The 19,972-nt window shown below is 49.6% G+C and overlaps 1 protein-coding gene across 1 annotated transcript in view; it reads right to left on the bottom strand.

The window, feature by feature from the left end:
* The window catches only part of LOC144935212 (dysferlin-like), a 177,616-nt gene that overhangs the window by 127,793 nt on the left and 29,851 nt on the right, over positions 1–19,972 (bottom strand). The window contains exons 27-37 of the mRNA XM_078861724.1: positions 19,825–19,927; positions 19,184–19,326; positions 18,040–18,210; positions 16,925–17,015; positions 16,604–16,681; positions 8,297–8,478; positions 7,693–7,851; positions 5,590–5,619; positions 5,133–5,219; positions 4,536–4,637; positions 3,941–4,102 (exon numbers count right to left, since the gene is read on the bottom strand). Of these exons, the coding sequence (XP_078717850.1) occupies positions 3,941–4,102; positions 4,536–4,637; positions 5,133–5,219; positions 5,590–5,619; positions 7,693–7,851; positions 8,297–8,478; positions 16,604–16,681; positions 16,925–17,015; positions 18,040–18,210; positions 19,184–19,326; positions 19,825–19,927 (1,308 nt within the window). The remainder of the gene's footprint in view (positions 1–3,940; positions 4,103–4,535; positions 4,638–5,132; positions 5,220–5,589; positions 5,620–7,692; positions 7,852–8,296; positions 8,479–16,603; positions 16,682–16,924; positions 17,016–18,039; positions 18,211–19,183; positions 19,327–19,824; positions 19,928–19,972) is intronic.

The raw sequence follows: 19,972 nt of genomic DNA, 5'->3' as shown, positions 1-19,972 counted from the left end.
TCCAGAAAATGTGGCAGGATGGTACCGTTTCCTCTGAGTGTTTTGGAGTAGGAATGACTCGGCTGGTTTATGATTTAACGCTTCCCGCACTGCGGAGTAGCAAGGCTGCTGCTGTCAGTATGGGAGCTAAGATCAGCAGAGGGGGGGGGGGTAGGGAGGGCGTTGTTGGGGGGCAGTGCAGGAGCGCGCTAAGACGATGTGAATGCAGGTGTATGCTGCCCCCGCTTGGCCGAGACGGGATCATTGCCGATCGATGAATGGAGTTCGAGCGATAACACTACTCCGCTACTGCTCCTGACGCGGTTATCTGGGCTTGCATCTACATCAGCAGCCGTACGAAAGAAGAAGAGGAAGTGAGTGATTTCAGGATGAATACCATAGATCGAATTAAGACGATAGTGGTGGGATCAGCATAGTTGGGTTAAACGATATGAGTAATGTGGTATTTCATATAATAATAATACGTGACCAAGTAGCAGCCAGAGGAGAAAACACGTCTGGGGTTACATTCGCTACGGAGGCGGAGTGATGAAATCGTTCAATTTGCAGGTGCAGAGGTGGATTGTTGCTTTTGCTGGATCATGGAGAGGCGGCAATGGCTTTGGGAAACTTTCATTCCAGGCGTTCGGGAGAACAGTGATTAACGAAACCCCACGCATCCACTGGGATAACACACAAACGTTGCTCAAAGAGGAATTCAAGAAAAAAAAACATTCCTTCTCAGGCGCTCTCATGGCCGCTTCACAGCCCCGTGAGTCTGAGAGAGTTTAACAAAGTCGTGTGACCCACGGCCCTTTGCCTCCGAAGTGTTGTCCAGTAACTACAGTGGGCACTAGTGGGCTAAGCTCAATGCCCCAAGTGGACATACGTGTTGCCCCGTGCTCAGTTGAGTAGGTGGACAATTTGCAATTAGAATATGAACATTGAATTGCCGAGTGTACGAGGTGACATGTCCACGTCTAAACCAGCAACGGTCAATTGCCCTTCAACTCAAGTCGTCTAACACAAACCACGAACTGCCTTGGCTCGTGCCGCCCAGACCCAGTTAGATTCTGGATTCGTTTTTAAATTATAAGAAAACGATTTGTTTGACCGGCTTAATGAGCTCACTTACATGTAAGTACTCACTTAAATCAGAATTATTCAAACATCTTTTTTTGTGTAACCAGCGATAATATTTAAACGTGTTTAATTGAAACTCCGCGGGGGAAAGCGAGCTGCTCGCTCCGAGCCGCGGCAAAGACACGAAGCAGCGCATGAAGCGCAGCCCGGGAACAGGAGACGATTAGGGGCTGCTGAGGTTACACATTAGCGCTGCCTATGGGACGTTTATCCTTCATAATTCCGCCAAACGGCGGGCTCCCACACGTGGACACAGCATTGTTGATTCAGCTGCAGCTATGAGGATGACGGGGGTGTGGGGGGAATACAATCCCCTCTCAACGTTCCACCTTCTAACTTTATCCCTGCCGTGTTCTCTGGTAATTCCTAGAAAGATCAGTCCTCCGAAACGAAGCAATACATATGCACGAGCGGCTTTTCGATTGTGGGATTTCCTTCGACGGGAATGTCGGGTTACCAATCGAGTAGAAGTCTCGTGGCTGTTAAAATTAGTGTAGGGTGGTGGTCGTATCCGTGGTGGACTTGAGCCAATCGAGAGGGCTGGGAGAAGGTTACAGAAGGTCACGGGAGATCGAGGAACGGTTTTCCCTCTCAATGTTTCACCGTCAAATGTTATCATCCCACCCCCCATGTCTCTGGAAATTCCTAGAAAGATCAGTCCTAAGAAACGAGAAGAGTACTGTGTTTGAAAAGTGTTTATTCCATTATCGGAATGTGATTGGGCAGTTGTGTCACTCGTTACATAGAAACAAACTGGGTCTGCTCTGAATTGGCCATGTCTATTATCTTGCTCAGATTTGATTTCACAGATTGCTTCATTAATTGACAGTCGTTAAATGTCGACGTTGCGTGTCGAACTTTCCAGATGGAGCAACTGAACTGGTATCGTTGAGACCCTGGTTTTGAACCTGAGTATTAGCCACTTGTGATTAAACTGGGCCCTCAAATGTAGTGAATTAATGGTCCCAGCCTGGCCATCAGTATCCGAGTCTGATCACCATGATATTGAGCTTTGTTTTTTTCACCTAATTTGGCAAACTTCACCTCAGAAGACGAACATTTTAGTTTCATTGTCATGAGACTAATAATTGTGCTCCGTTGCAACTCGTGTCATAGGCTGTTTTACATTCCTCTCAACACCGCTCTGTCGGAGGGAAACTTGAAGGTATCAAATGTTATTTTAAACTTCTCATTTGTGTCTCTGGCAAGTTATCGACACTTCTTGTATATTCATGCCGTCATACTATTCTCCTTAATCTTTCAAGTTGCTGCTTCGGTGAACTTGGTGACCCAAATGAAACCTTTTAAAAAATACATTTTCATAAAGCTATTATTTCATACAATCACCTTTTGTTGCCTGTGTTGATGAAAATGTCTCAATGCGAGTAAAAGTTGGGAAGGTAACGGGGCCTTGTCCATCAGACTGATTACGAAGAAACCAAAGCACTATTCTCTAAATTTAATAAAATAACTTAGGCTCGTGTGTCAGTTAATAGGCCACGTCCAGAGCTAAGAAAAGCCCAAATATCCTGAGTGACTTACAGGTGGCCACTGCTCTTTACCATATGGTGTCTTGAAACCTCAAGGAATAATGAAGACAACTGACATATATGAAGGTTTCCAATAGTAGATACTGCAATGTACAACACAAATATAACACGAAGGGAAAACATCCTTGATGTTCAACCACCGCGACAGTGGAGCACATCGTGAGCCTACGGGATTCTGTGTGAGTCTCTGGGTCTTTGTGTGAGTCTGAGACTTTATTTGAGTCTCTGGGTCTCTGTGTGAGTCTGAGACTTTATTTGAGTCTCTGGGTCTCTGTGTGAGTCTGAGACTTTAATTGAGTCTCTGGGTCTCTGTGTGAGTCTGAGACTTTATTTGAGTCTCTGGGTCTCTGTGTGAGTCTCTGGATCTTTGTGTGAGTCTGAGACTTTATTTGAGTCTCTGGGTCTCTGTGTGAGTCTCTGGGTCTTTGTGTGAGTCTGAGACTTTATTTGAGTCTCTGGGTCTCTGTGTGAGTCTCTGGATCTTTGTGTGAGTCTGAGACTTTATTTGAGTCTCTGGGTCTCTGTGTGAGTCTCTGGGTCTTTGTGTGAGTCTGAGACTTTATTTATTTGAGTCTCTGGGTCTCTGTGTGAGTCTCTGGGTCTTTGTGTGAGTCTGAGACTTTATTTGAGTCTCTGGGTCTCTGTGTGAGTCTCTGGGTCTTTGTGTGAGTCTGAGACTTTATTTGAGTCTCTGGGTCTCTGTGTGAGTCTCTGGATCTTTGTGTGAGTCTGAGACTTTATTTGAGTCTCTGGGTCTCTGTGTGAGTCTCTGGATCTTTGTGTGAGTCTGAGACTTTATTTGAGTCTCAGGATCTTTGTGTTTGTCTGAGACTTTATTTGAGTCTCTGGGTCTCTGTGTGAGTCTCTGGGTCTTTGTGTGAGTCTGAGACTTTATTTGAGTCTCTGGGTCTCTGTGTGAGTCTCTGGGTCTTTGTGTGAGTCTGAGACTTTATTTGAGTCTCTGGGTCTCTGTGTGAGTCTCTGGATCTTTGTGTGAGTCTGAGACTTTATTTGAGTCTCTGGGTCTCTGTGTGAGTCTGGTTATTAGTGTGAACTAATGGCTTGGCGCAAACGCACGTGCTAAATAAACAAACTAACATGAAAAGTCATGTCAATTTGGAGCGATCTCCGAGGGCACGAGGGGTACACACTCGTCATCCTCTGAAACCACCAGCTGGACTCACAACCCAGACATCGATTTATCGTTGCTACTCAGACTCATATCAAACACGAAAGGGAGAGCTACTCTGCCAGGTCTCAGCACGCACCACATCCATGAAGAGCACGGGCTGGTCGAAGTTGGGGTTCTTCTTGGCGTTGCGGATGGCGGTCGACTGCACCACCTGGTCCCCGCACTCCACCAGGAGGCTGGGGCACGACACCGACGACAGCTGGTAGCTCTTCACGCTACGCACCCCCCACGCCAGGATCTGGCCACGACGCGTGGAAGGAAGAGGCAGCACAAAGCCTATGAGACTCAGACAATCGAAACTGACCCACAGGTTTGTCTCCTTAAATAAATGCTGCTGGAAACATTGCGGCAGAAGGCCGTTTGGCTTATTGACAGATCTGCTATTAGTACATTTTTGAGTGGTGAAACGGACGTTTGCTTAATAACGTATTATTTTATGATCTACAAACCAACGAGCGAGAAAACACGTCTACAATTTCGCTGCGCTGTGCGCAATGTCCCCATGGTATTTGTCGATGGATCCTGTCTATGCCAGGCACTGCAGCAGCATTCATTTAAAGAGGCCACGCATAGCTTTTGATGAGACTCGGGGAGTTTGAGACCAGTCCAGTCTCAGCACGTTTAAGAGCTGCGTGGAGACCGGTCCCAGGTCTGTGCCGTGGCGGTGTCACCTCGATGGCCGTGCGCTGCAGGGCTGGCTTGATGCCGGGTGGCACCATGTAGAGGTTGGTCCCCGGCTGTGGCGGAGGGTACTCCAGCTCCGACTCCTCCGGCTTGGGGGGGAGAAGGAGGGCATATGGGAAGGGATCGCACAGATTGCACAGATCGTACAGATTGCATACATTGCACAGACTGCACAAATTGTGCGCATTGTCCAGATTATACACAGTGGAGAATAACCAAACATTGATTTTCTATGAGCTTTCATATAAACCCCTCCAGGGTTCTGTTTCATTACAACTACCAGATAGTGCTCTAAACTTAAGCTAATGAGAATGTTATACAAATTACACCACAAATTACTTAATTGCGATTACGCTTATCAATATCATCGAGTGCCGCACAGGGTCAGCTGCCATTGGGAGTGCCCTTTCAAAAAACGTGTTGAGATGCAATTTGCTCGTCACGTGTAAAGCGCTCCGAGATGCCCCGGCGTGAAGGGCGCTCTCTCAAAAACAAATCATCATTATCATTATTGCTACTACGGCAAACATCTCTCTCAAAATCCCCCAGACAGACGGCTTGACGTCGAGTTACACGCAGATTACCGCTTCTTGGTTGATGCGCAGTGTGCACAATGCGTCCGCTTCATAGCCCGACGGGTCGGACAGCACCGAGAACATGGCACCGGTCCGCTGCAACGCACACACGCAGGCCGTGAGAAGGGGGCACAGAAGGCCGATGCCAAGTGATGAGATGGCACGTGAAGAGATTCATCTATATATATATCAAGCCCTTGACCACTGGGCATGCTATTGTGCTTTGTTTTTTTCCTGCACCTCCGATTAGCACGGTTGGCTACGTACGGCGCGAACGAAGATCAACGTACATACCAGAATTTATCGTGAAGCTTAAGCGAAGACACTTTACGTTGTACCTTCTATTCACCAAACCTAATCTTTTAATATCATATGCTGAGACAGTTTTGCAGGGACTGGCTATCCTTATGTCATGTCCCCCCTCAGCTGACCTGCTTTGTTGTCTGATCTTGAGTGAAACACAAACCTCAAGGCCTTGAAATCCACAGGAGAAGGCCTGAGTCGGAATACAGCATCACACCAGGCAGCGCCACCAGGGAAAGTGCAAAGTGGACAATATTAATACATCACCATAAACGATGTTTATCACTACTTGTTTATATATTTGTGTACACTACTGCTGAGCATTCATGGCAAAGATGATGCCTCAAACCATGTGGACAATCAAACCAAACCACCAGCAGAAAATGAAGATCACAGCTAAAGTACAAAAGTGGCTGGATACAAAGTTAAAAACTCCAGACATCGCTCAAACGCCTGTGTTTCGAAGCTGCTGCTGCTGCCGCTGTATCTTTTCATCCATCGATTTTGCGCTTTTGATCCACATTGACAGCAATTAAATTACGTCTCAGGTTCTGTGTGATTGGCCACCCAGTCACCTGACTGGAATCGGGTTGCAGCCAATCCAGCGATGCAGGTGTAATGACAGGGTGACACCTGCCGGCCTGTAGGGGTAATTACGGTTATGGCTGCATTACATAACGCCTTATTATATGGGGGGCGTATCTGGGGTAAAGGTGAAGGGCGGAGTCAGTCGAGAAGCTCCGGGAACCAGTCCGAAGGTTCTGGAAAGGGGGCGTGGCCAGAGGTGGAGCTTGGCCGCGACGGGCAGATATAAGGGGGACCGAGACAGAGGTTCTGCGGGTCCTGGGTCCTGGCTGTGTCGCTGCTCGTCATCATCTCTTCGTCATCGACCACGTGGCTGTTCTTCTGCAAGACCATCTCCGTCGCCGCCGCTACGCTAGTCGGGCAGCCAGTATCTCTGGGCTGCCAACTGAGACCAGTGCCACCCCATTGCTTGTTTAAACATTGAAGACATGATGCTTTGGGGTAAAAAAGCCCCATTCACAATTGGATAAGAATGAGTTAACATCCCAGGCAGGGGTCTAACTAAGCCCAACGTCAAGTTAGCAACTTGACTATCACTTTTTGGAAGTCACCAGAGAGTAATAAAGCAAGCAAAGTGTTACGCAAGGCACATCACGTGACATGAGCACACTGCTTGTATAACGCACACAACCTAGTTACACACCGCCATTTCAAAAAGAGTTAAAATGGTGGACGTATTATTTGTACCTTCTGTATGTGTCATTACTCTTGTTTCGAGCCTGCGTGCACTTTTACATTTAATGAGTTTCCCATCATTGATGGAAAATGCCAGAATTGGTTTGAAGTAAATAGAGGTTGTATCTTCAAGAAAAGACTGGTCCCTGCAGTAAGAATGTGGAATGTCCACCCATTGCTCAGAGCAGCCAACAGAGGTGAGTACTGCCTCATGCTCATGTGGGCAGGGACAGACTTTTGATTACAGCATTAACGCTCTTCCTTCCGCTATTAGGAAACCACTGGAGCGATGCACTTTTGCGTCCGCACCTCGAACCCCGTCACAAGAGGTCACGCGTCTGGCGCAACGGTCCTTCGCTGACTACGCGCGATGAATGGAATTAATTTATTACGTGGCACATTGTCCAGATTCCAGCCAAGCATCGCAGCAGTGCCGGCTCAGCGACTCGACCGCAGCGCCACCACTCCGAGAGCCACCTGCGGGAGACGCCCGTTGCGAGGCTCTACTCGCCTTTACACCATTGGAACCTCATTTGCCAGAATAAAAATTATGATAATTGTTTTTTACCCTTTTATCTGGTAACAAAACTGACACCTTTTTTTTTTACAAGGAGTCATGTTTGCATAGACCACAATACCTGCGGTCATAATTCTTGCCAGATAAAAGGGTAAAAACCAATTATCATATTTTTTTATTCTGACAAATGAGGTTCCAATGGTGTAAATGCTTGCCCCGAGCTCTCATACTCTGATGGTGCATTGTCTTTGAGTTGTGCGCCTTTTGGCGTCATCTGGTCCAACACTATGTGAGACTAGGCTCTAAGGAAAGCTGTCTCGGGTGTGGACCAATCAACTTCAAGGACAGTGCATACATTATCCGAGCTATGTTTTTTGTTTGCATTATGACTGCAGGTATTGTGGTCTATGCAAACATGACTCCATGTAAAAAAAAAAAGTGTCAGTTTTGTTGCCAGATAGAAGGGTAAAAAAACAATGATCTACTCGCCTTGTCGTAGCGAACGAGCTCACAGGCCACCAGCAGCTCTCCGCTCTCGCGGCCGCTCCGCATGACGGGGACCCAGGCGAGATGCGGAGCCACGCGGTCGCTGGGAGAGGGCGCCACGGCGGGAGCGACCGTACAGCGGCCCATGAACTCGTCAGCTCCCTGCAACGATGACGCACAAAGAGGACGAAGAATGCCCCCTCGTAGCCTCAACGGACTTTTGGGGCAAAAGCTGTTAGCGAGCACCTACGATGATGCACGTGCACACACGCGCACAGTCGTTCCCATTGAGCCTCTAGACCAGGGGTTGGCAACCCGCGGCTCCGGAGCAGCATGCGGCTCGTTAAGGACTGCTGCTTCGTGACGTTATTCACGTGTAAGCGAGCACCTATTTAATCCAGAAGGCCACATGCAGAGGTTTGTGGCCAGCGCCACCCACTGACCCCCTTTGTCTCTCGCATTGCTGATGTTTACACTCCTCATCAGGTTGATGCTTAAGGCTCAGTCAACTCAGAGCAGGCAGAGGGCAAGTTCAGACGCCACCTGCCACTGATGTGGATGTGAGTGTTTGTGTGCGCCTTTGTCTCTGTGCGCGAGAGAGCCTCACGTAGGAGTCCTGATCGAATATCTCGATGATGATGTGGGGAGGGTTGATGGCCGTGACATTGGGGTCCCCGTAGATCTCCACCTCCTGGAAGACCAGCGTCTGGTCCCACGTCGGGTTGAGGGAGCCACGCACCGTGGCCGACTTCTGAGACTGATGCAGAAACGACGCCACGGCGTACGGGTCTGCGCTCACGCAAAGACACGGAGATCTCTCACCCTTCGGACTTTTGCAAACATGTGCCGCGAAATGACTTCTCACTCCTCGATACGATGTCATTTTCACGATATCACAATTATCACAATATCATTTTTCCATAGCTTTGTAATCATATTTCACATTTTCTCTCGTATTCTTTCTGGCGGCCTTCTGAATTTGAGCACAAACACAGATTCCTTAACCGTGATTAAACTGTAGTGCGCTCAACATGAGCATTTGAAAGAGTTACATAACTGGCTTTTGCAAAAAAAAATGTCAGGATCTTTTAATTATAATATTAATCAAGTAGCAGCTGACATTGCACTTTGTTAATGCCGTGCAGAAAATAATTTGTGGGTTGTGGTAATTGGGCCATTGATTATGGGCAAAGGGGGCTCAGACTGATTTATAAAACGGGTTCCTCCCCCCACACAACACCAGCCACCCTCCCCATGCACCGTCGCTGGCATTCCCGTGCCACCGTCCTCCGATTGAGTGTGCATCCGACCGCCAAATGTGCGGCATGCACGCACATCCTCGTATATCTGAAGAGCGCCACAAATCTGCTCGTGGAGAAGGGTGAGCGCCGGGGAGGGGCAATTTGGCTTCGGAGACGCCGCGAGTTTGTTTCAGATCTGCGCGGGTTTTCCGAGGGAGCATGTGGCTGCTAAAGCCCCTGCGTTCAAAGGATGTACATTTATCAGATGCCCGCGTAATTTCATCTCGCAGGGGAATCAACGCTTTGCCTTTGTTGAGCCACAACAGTGCAATTCTCTTTGGGGATGTGTTCTGTTGCACTGACTGTCCACCGTTACCAAGGATAATTTTAAACCGTGTCGGTATGCCAAATATTTTTTGTGTGAATGCTATTTGAAGGTTGTTGCAAAGTAATATGTCTTGTTTTTCTACCAAGTATTTTTCTATGTTAATTTTGTAACTCTCATATAAACCTCCATCAATAATGGGATAGTTTATGTGCCCATGTAAACGAGCTAAGAAGATGAATTTAAATATGGGCGGTAATCTGTGAGTAAACCATGACCGCAAGGGGAGTGGGCTAAGTAATGACCTCCAGCCTGGCCACTTATGACTGCTCAAACCCCATGAAATAAATGCACTTTTCATACAATCCAGGCTGACCCAGGTCAGAGTACAGAAGTTTACAAACATTGGATTAACGGAATGTGGCAAACAATTCTGCAGATGATGGAGTGCCAAATGTGGTTTCTTGCACATTGGGATCCTATGATGGAATGCACATTATAAATTTGCATTATTATATTAAGATGAGGCGTTTTAAAAGTGACACGAGATGTCGTTTCTTTTGGGTTCATTCCATGACTGAGGATATTCTAAAGGACATTTTTTCACCTCACGACGTAATTTTTGAGAGCAACGTGAATAAGCAAGGTAGCCACAACATTCAAGACTGTGTTTAGAAAAATAAACATCCGTTCCAAATAAAAATTTGTTTGCTAGTTCCCTGTCAATATACAATGTGTGCAGGATGTGCCTTCTGCCAGACCTCCACCTGCCTGGGGCCCTGAACCATGAATGGCATCCACTGTGCGTTTTACAGGAGGCAAGGCTGGGATCGGCCCTAAATCTGTCTGGGAGGGGTTGCAGTTAGTGGGGGTGGAGGTGAGCCCAGGAGGGAAGGGGGGGGGGCATGGGGAGGGGGGTGGTCGGTGGGAGGGAGTCTCAAAGGGTGTTGAAGGAGAAATGGGTGGGGGCCACAGTAGAAATGCGTCCACTGGCTCCGTAAAGCTGTCCGCTAGCCGGGGATTTGTGGCGCTAAATGGCAGCAAGTGTCGCAAATCTGACTGGCGACGGAGGGGAGTCCGCGCGTAAGTACGCGAGCACGCTGTCGCCTAGGCTGGTGCGCACAAAGAGAGGGACACACAGAGAGAGGGACACACAGAGAGAGGGAGACAGAGGAGGGCGAGAAGGGAGGATCGTAGGTGGGGGTACAGGGGGGGGGGGGGGTCAAGGAGAGGGTAAGAGAGAAAGGTGAAGTAGAGGACATTTATAAATGTAGTGAAAACACAAGTTTGAAAAGTTATCTCATTCCTACTCTTTTTAGCTACGTGAACAATTTGCATGGGCAATATCCCTTCTAAATGGTCATAATTGTGTTAAAACAACCCTACGTTCCTTAGAACAAAGTTGTGTTGTTGATGTTTTCTTATTATAAACAAAAAAACTGTTTTGGAAAATCTACATATAGATAATGAACATATGCTAAGTTTGTGTGCAGAGTGCACATTATCATTCTGAAATCAATTCCTTCAAGCGTTTATTCTGAGGACCCATGGAAATTCACGACGACCTCGTCAGCGAATTAGACTTGAAAGAGCACAGCTTTGTGAGGACGGACGTTATTGTAGAAACCGAATTGCATCTGATCTCACGTGCGGAATATAAGCCACGAGGCAATGACGAAACACACAATAGCCGACTCTTGCAAATGACGAAACACACAATAGCCGACTCTTGCAAATGACGAAACACACAATAGCCGACTCTTGCAAATGACGAAACACACAATAGCCGACTCTTGCAAATGACCGCACCGTGCCTTTAATGTCCATTGTAAAATAATTCATACTTTGATATTCTGCAGAATAATTATCATCTGGTGACTGTCTTTCCCAAAGTGCGAACTGAGCTGGCAGTACGCTCACTGAGATCCAGCTGCCAAAATGTTTCTTAAAACAGCATTCGTAAAGTAAAGAAATGTACATATACATATATACTCACATATACCGAGTGATTACAGCAGAGTCCTATGATCCTGGTAGGCCAGGAGAGGGTACTGTGCTAGACTAGGAGATTGCCAATAGCCTTTGGTATTAGAACCAAACCTGATTCTCACTTAGGCCAACCCAGCCTAAAATCAGTAACTGATTGTGTGTGAACATCGATAGTGGGAAAAGCTAGTAAGCAAGAAAAGTGTGCCATTGGCCAAACCAACCCTTCACCACTTGAGCTGCATTGGTCATCGCTTACAGACATGTCTGCGAATGTCTCCAAGGTGAAAGCGAATCTCTGTAGTTGCGCAGATGCAGACACAGGCAAATAATAGCTGCACTCCACTCCCACTTCGATATTTACGCCCGTCTCCAAATTCTGAAAACCACGTGAGAACCTTGGATCTAAAACTCCCCAGTGCCCTTTTAAGTTGTTTTGTTGTTTTGTGAAACACACAGACGCGCACGCACACGGCTCAGCACCGCGTAGCCTCTGCACCCGGTATTGGGGTCGTATAAATAATAGTCTGGCCTATGATGTCTCATCCCGCTGCCAGGCGGGCCGCTTACACCGCGAGAGTCAATTGACCTCGAAACCTTTCTCACTGTAAACCACGGGCCGACGTCCCCCGCTCCCCAGCGCCACCTCCCTGGACGGCGCCACACACACTCACACACTCACTCACACTCCCACACACACTCACCATCCCACACACACTCACACACACACTCACCATCCCACACACCCTCACACACACTCACACACACTCACCATCCCACACACACTCCTACACACACTCCCACACACACACACTCACCATCCCACACACACTCACACACACTCACACACTCACCATCCCACACACCCTCCCACACACACTCACACACACACTCACACACACTCACACACTCACCATCCCACACACTCTCCCACACACACTCACACACACACACTCACACACACTCCCACACACACTCACACACACTCCCACACACACTCACACACACTCCCAAACACACTCCCACACACACTCACACACACTCCCACACACACACACTCACACACACTCACCATCCCACACACACTCACACACACACTCACACACACTCCCACACACACACACTCACACACACTCACCATCCCACACACACTCCCACACACACTCACACACACTCACTCACACACACACTCACACACACTCCCACACTCACACACACACTCACCATCCCACACACACTCCCACATACACTCACACACTCACCATCCCACACACCCTCCCACACACACTCACACACACACTCACACACACTCCCACACACACTCACACACACTCACCATCCCACACACCCTCCCACACACACTCACACACACACTCACACAAACTCCCACACACACTCCCACACACACTCACCATCCCACACACACTCACACACACACACTCACCATCCCATACACACTCCCACACACACTCACTATCCCACACACACTCCCACACACACGCACACACCCCCACACACACTCCCACACACACTCCCACACACTCACACACTCCCACACATATTACGTAGAGCGGGGGAGGTGGGACATTAACTGTCTACCTCTGCCTATTCAGGTCCGCGTTCGTACGCGCGGACGAGCCAAGGAATCCGGCGTAGAGTTTGTGCCGCGCACCACCTCGCACCAGCAGCTCGCACCAGCAGCTCGCACCAGCTCGGGGCCTGACGGTGCTCGCACGACAAGCGCGGGTGCACAGACGGGGGGGGGGGGGGGTGCGAGCTCTCACACGCGCACACACACAAAGAGCCCCCCCCCCCCCCCATTTCGCCTTGCAGACTAGTTAGCGCTGTTAACGTGCATAGTTGGGTTTTTTTGTTTAAGTGCTCCAGCAACTGGGATATCACGAAAATCCACCCAAATATGGAAAATGCAAACTCCACGAATAACAGCTTAGCGACCAACTTTCCATACTGCCCTAAACTCGCACCTCACTACCCCTTGCACGTGAGCGTCTCACGTACAGCACCTCTGTGGTATACACCACATCGCCAAAGCACGAGATTCAACGTGTGCACCATCACAGCTATTCAAGTGCCTATCTCTATGCCGAGCTATGCACACCTCCCTTTGCCCGGTGCGCTGGCCATACTGCATCTCAAGTTCTCTCTGATTCTGTCTCTGCGGGTTTTTATTTGCAGTTACTTGTATTATCTTCTTTGTGTCTGTGACTTTCGCAATATCTATACATTCTGTCTGTCTGTCTCTCATACTGCTGTACATCAAATCTAATCACGAGTAGCTGTTCGCAGGCTTTGCTTTCTTTCTGTCTATCATCATTAGGAACACACTGCAAGGGAGGTGAACTTATAACATTTAGCTGTTCCTTGCCCTTTGAGTTAAACTAGTCAACCTTCCGGCCATCAAATTTGATGGCCTACATTTAAAAAAAAGATGGAAAATGTTCATCTGTTCTTTCAGAAGATCGTTAGAATTAACGTCAGGCACCTGATCAGTAACAGTCATCAATACGCATCAGATGAGTAATTGTTATCCGGAATTCTAAATCGCAATTGCTTCATACTTAATGGCCTCATAAATTATAAACTGGTAAATTAATTAGTGCATCCATTCCGTGTGCATCGCTTGGGGATGCCGGCAACAGTGGGTCTGTGATGGTATCCACCAGTCGCCTCCGGACGGTGCAAGCAAGGCCACAGTGAGCACACGCTCGGGTTCCAGCCCCAATCAGCGCGACACAGAACACTCGCCCAGTCACCGAGAACCTGTGGAACACTCGGGCCAGCCCGCTCATTAACGACTTGCGTTGAGCTCTTCCTCTGGGCAAAACACTGTTTTCAATCACGTCGGCGCGAGCCTGTAGACTTGGTGCGTTTGGGCCGGTCACGAACCGATGTGGCGTTTTATTAAAAACATTACCGTTCTAAAAAGCCACTGATGGAGGGTCACTGCCACGAGTGTCAGCACACTCTATATTTTCTGTTAATAAGGCAGTGCTAATGACAACGGCAGTGAGGCGTTATCGACCGAAACCCGTACACCACCTCCCAGCTTGGATTGGGCCATCAGGCAACCGGGCATTTGGCCGGTAAGCTGGTCTTGGAGTTGGGCCATGTCAAACTTGGCCCAAACTTAAATCTCAACCTCAATCAGCCAGCAAAGGAGTTACGCTGGGCCGAGTGCGTGGAGGCCCAACCCCGAGAATGCCTCACAGGAAAAATATCTGATGGCCTGGTGGGCCCAGGCCAACCGCGACCACTGCCAATGTAGTTACTTCACTTCGACCGACATTTAAACACGCAGACACGCACGCGAGCTTGAACTTTAATTTTACCGTTTTGCCTTTGTCAAATTCGGGATTTTCCGCAAGTTATTTCACAGGGTTTACAAGGTACGTTCATTTAGAGCACGTACAAATGAGTGTCTATGTTTGAATCTAGCCAGCTGCCCAGGATTAAGCCAGATTCTCATGTGTAACAAGTCAATGGTCTAGGCCTCTTCACCAATGACAGCACCAAATAACGACGGCTACATTTTGGCTTGCAAACTTTATTTGATTTTCCCCAGTCCTGTGGACACAGATAACCACTGACTTTTCTCCGCAAAAAAATATCATGATCTTTAAGTTTTTTTTTTTCATCACGGTTTCTGAGCACTGGCCCAAAGGCCTATAACGCCAAGCGGCGATGTGGGATGATAAGACCAAGTCAGGGCTAATGAAACCTATCTCGGTTGTGATATAACATGGTCTTATTTGTACCTGGATATTAAGAGCACAAACGGAATGTAACCGGATAAAAAAAAACTCCTTTTCCTACATAGTCAACACATTTAGAGCTGCACACGTGGGTGCGAGTGTAACCTCCCGACAGCCACCGGCACGAAGGTCAGCCGAGATGGCCTCGCTTGGAAGGAGTTCCCCGGTGGAGTGGTGGTGTGGAGCGCCTGCCATCTAGTGACCCTACAGGAGGCTACTCGAGCCCGCAGCTGCGTTGTCCCCCACCGTGAAATGCTCGGACGCGTAGTTCGGACATTGTTCTGGGAGACCTTGTCGTGTCGGCAGTGGGATTTTTTCGTACGAGTCAAAAGTCGACATTTAATCAGTGCCAGGTCAAGGAAGGCTCCACAAGCAGGGTGGATTTCTATTGTAAAATCATAGAACGTCATCCTAAACTGAGCTGATGAAAGAGTATTGCTTGAAAACAGCTCATGCAGTGAGTTTTGTATAAACAAGTGACTGTTCATTGACACGCAATATTTCTGTTTCTTTTTTTAAGAAGAGCTGAAATGTGTAAAGGCATCATTATCATCCAGTCTATTGGATAGACAGGCCCCTGTCATAGTAATGTAGAGTTTCCTCCACTGGCCTAGGGCCATCAATGGAGGTGAGCATCCACCCATGCCTCTTTAAGCATTCAGACACATTCACTCAATCAGTACCATTATACTGAATATACTACATTGCAGTTCTCAGACACTGACAAATCGCACGATTGTGTATTCTTGTGAGATTTCACAGGGTCTTTGATCAGTTTAACACGTAGGCTTTCGCGACCAAACGTTAAACGGCATTTATATTTACGTGATCCAACCTAAACACCTCTATTAGGGTCTTTGATATCCTCTTTGCAGCAGAGGCACATCTCATTGAACACTAGGGGGCCTGTTGGGGGTTCAGGCTATGGTTTTGTTCAGGCTATGCTCTTGTTCAGGCTATGGTCTTGTTCAGGCTATGGTCTTGTTCAGGCTATAGTTTTGTTCAGGTTATGGTTTTGTTCAGGCTATAGTTTTGTTCAGGCTATGGTCTTGTTCAGGCTATAGTTTTGTTCAGGCTATGGTTTTGTTCAGGCTATGGTTTTGTTCAGGCTATGCTCTTGTTCAGGCTATGGTCTTGTTCAGGCTATGGTCTTGTTCAGGCTATGCTCTTGTTCAGGCTATGCTCTTGTTCAGGCTATGGTCTTGTTCAGGCTATGGTTTTGTTCAGGCTATGGTCTTGTTCAGGCTATGGTTTTGTTCAAGCTATGGTCTTGTTCAGGCTATGGTCTTGTTCAAGCTATGGTCTTGTTCAGGCTATGGTCTTGTTCAAGCTATGGTCTTGTTCAAGCTATGGTCTTGTTCAGGCTTTGGTCTTGTTCAAGCTATGGTTTTGTTCAGGCTATGGTCTTGTTCAAGCTATGGTCTTGTTCAGGCTATGGTCTTGTTCAAGCTATGGTTTTGTTCAGGCTTTGGTCTTGTTCAGGCTATGGTTTTGTTCAGGCTATGGTCTTGTTCAGGCTATGCTCTTGTTCAGGCTCAATCTGATGGCAAACCTCACACACGATTTTTTTCGAGGCCAATGCCACAAACCTGAGAAGCTGTCCTTGTCCAGAGCAATGAGCTCACGCGCCTGGTAGAGGTAGCATCGCAGGTGGTACCGGTAGCCCTCTGTGATTGGAGCAAGAGAAACGCGCCGTGCATTAATGACGACCACACGTGATGCACAGGGGCAGTTCATCAGCCTTGACCGTCATACTCACCCCTGCGCTCTCGCTGAATGAATTAGACATGTACGTGTATACCGCAATGCATGCACACATGCATCTATGTTCTTTTGTGTAGGTGGTGTGAACGATGCACAGGTGCACAATGGGTGCATGGTGACTGTGTAATATACAACGCGATGCTCACGCTCAAAGATGCAAGAAATGGTGGGGGAGCTGACTCCGAGCACAGGCTTGGAGACCTTCTTTCCTTCGTCATCATCCCACGTGCTGTCCACCTGCATATACCAACACAAAGATCCCCCTTACAGCCTCACATTGCTGTTGGGGAAAGTGCTGTTAGCGAGCAACTATGAAGGATGACACGGCACACGAGGGGGTGGGTGGATAGCACTGTTTCCCCAGCGCGATGTTTACGCATCACACCAGGTACTCAATTGATGCCGAGTCGACCTAGGGGAGGCCCAGGACCAGTTCAGACAATCGTCGCTGGTGGTGGCCGTGAGCGGAATCGAACTCGGGTCTCCAGGTTCGTAGCGCAGGGCGATAACCACTTCACTTCCGCTCCGCACACCCCTAGGCACACACCCCGAGGCACACACCCCTAGGCACACACCCCTAGGCACACACCCCTCGGCACACACCCCTCGGCACACACCCCTAGGCACACACCCCGAGGCACACACCCCTAGGCACACACCCCGAGGCACACAACCCTAGGCACACACCCCTAGGCACACACCCCTAGGCACACACCCCGAGGCACACACCCCGAGGCACACACCCCTAGGCATACACCCCGAGGCACACACCCCTAGGCACACACCCCTAGGCACACACCCCTAGGCACACACCCCGAGGCACACACCCCTAGGCACACACCCCTAGGCACAAACCCCGAGGCACACACCCCTAGGCAAACACCCCTAGGCACACACCCCGAGGCACACACCCCTAGGCACACACCCCGAGGCAAACACCTCTAGGCACACACCCCTAGGCACACACCCCTAGGCACACACCCCTAGGCACACACCCCTAGGCACACACCCCGAGGCACACACCCCTAGGCAAACACCCCTAGGCACACACCCCGAGGCAAACACCCCTAGGCACACACCCCTAGGCACACACCCCTAGGCACACACCCCTAGGCACACACCCCTAGGCACACACCCCTAGGCACACACCCCTAGGCACACACCCCTAGGCACACACCCCGAGGCACACACCCCTAGGCACACACCCCTAGGCACACACCCCTAGGCACACACCCCTAGGCACACACCCCGAGGCACACACCAATGCCCCCTCCAGCTGGAAGACAGCGCTAGGCCCGAGCCTCTCGCTCGGCTCCATCTGCCTCCTCCAGCGGCGGCGCCGCGACGTGTCCGTCTTGCGTATCTCCAGGTGGTAGCGCCAGCCGAAGAGCGACGCATACTCCCAGCCCTCGCCCTGCTCCTCGGGCTTGAGCTGCTCGCACACACACGGGCACAAGTCTGTGTCAATTCAGAACAGGAACTGCGTTGAAGGCGGCAGTTGGTTTCACACGACGCAAAAGTTGTTCTCTGTGACACAGTGGACTAGGCGTTCAGAGTGACCGCAGTGATTTCCAACCACACCCACGAAGACCATCAAAGCAGGCCTTTTTAGGCGTGTGCACATTAAAAAGTTTGTGACACAATGGCGACCGTTTGCAATGCTCTCCACACGTGCCGCACCTCCGATTAGCACGGTTGGCGACTTACGGTGCGAAAGAAGTTCAACATACTTACATACGTGTCAAATTGTCAGTTCTGGCCTTCATGGCTACCCACTTAAAGCACCGTCATTGGTATTGTGTCCAGGTTTAAAGGATACTCTTTGTGTATTTGTGTTTGCATTTCTGCATCCGCACGTTTGTAATTATAGTCAATTTACTTGTCCAAAGCCTACGTTGTTATCTCTATATTGAGGCCAAGGCTTTGGATGGCACTTTATGCTTATGCGGTCACTAACCCTCTGCTCAAGATCATTAAGGACCTTTTACGAAGGTAGACAGGCCTGGGTAAAGTGGCCAGGAGTCACAGCCAATCTATGCCTACCTGTGGGTCTGTACCTGTGTGTGTATATTTTGGGGCAAGTGCTGTTAGCGAGTAGCACCTATGAAGGCCGGCACGGCACACGAGGGGGTGGGTGGCCAACACCACGCCCGGCCGCCTTTGTCTCCCCAGTCGTAATGTTTACACACCGCACCAGGTACTCATTTAAGGCTGAGTCGACCTAGGGGAGTCCCATGACCGGTTCAGATAATCGTCGCTGGTGTTGGCCGCGAGCGGGAATCAAACTCGGGTCGCCGGGTTCGTACCACGACGCCACCACTCCCTCCAACAGTCTGTTAATAGGCTATTATGCCGGGGTGGGGGGGGGTCTTTGTCTTTGTGTGTAGTTCATAAGCAGCGGGTACCCTGGGCAGCTTGGCGGCCTTGCGGGTGTCCCTCCTGCGCGCCCTGGCCCAGCGCCGTCTCCGGTTGGTGTGGTACATCTTCTCCGCCGGCACCCAGGCCCGGGGCCGTGAGTCCGGGGGGATGGTCACCCCGTACTCCCAGCCTGCACGCGTCACCGACGCTCATCTTGAAGCCGTCGCATCTGCCAACCGGTCCCTGCGTTGAGCAACCACTGGCGAAATCCCACAAAATGTTCCCAAGTGTATCAATCCTGCAAAGATGTTAGGCTGAGCTGATCACCGACTTGTGATTTGAACGTATACATACCCATTGTTTGCATGTGAGTGTGTATGAGGGCATGTCTGTGTGCAGGGAACAAAGAAAGGCAGTGAGCAGGCAGTGGTGGCATAGCGGTTAGCCAACTGTGCTACGAACCCGATGACCCGAGTCCCGTTCATGGCCTACGCGAGCCGTGAATTAGCCCTAACCAAGCACCTGGTGCAATGCGTTAAACACCAACGAGAGGGAGATAAAGGCGGCCTGGCCCGGTGCTTGCGGCACCGCACCCTCGTGCGCCTTCACGGGTCCCCGCTAACGACGCTTGCCCCAACGGCCTGAAAACCCTACACGGGGAATGTCTGTCTTTGTACGGGGAAATTACCACTCTCGTCAACGGCACGTTTGGTATCCACCGTCCAAGCCTCCTCCCAGAACCAGCCGGCGGGACACTCGATGTCTGCGAGCGGTGGCAGCTTCTCTCCATTCTGTTGCGCAATGAGCAGACCGACACACTTTGCTGCATGCAGGGG

The sequence above is a fragment of the Lampetra fluviatilis genome, chromosome 12 (genome assembly GCF_964198595.1).
Source record: "Lampetra fluviatilis chromosome 12, kcLamFluv1.1, whole genome shotgun sequence".
NCBI lineage: Eukaryota > Metazoa > Chordata > Hyperoartia > Petromyzontiformes > Petromyzontidae > Lampetra > Lampetra fluviatilis.
Note: the sequence above shows the minus strand (reverse complement) of the source record. Positions and strands in the feature narration are given on the sequence as shown.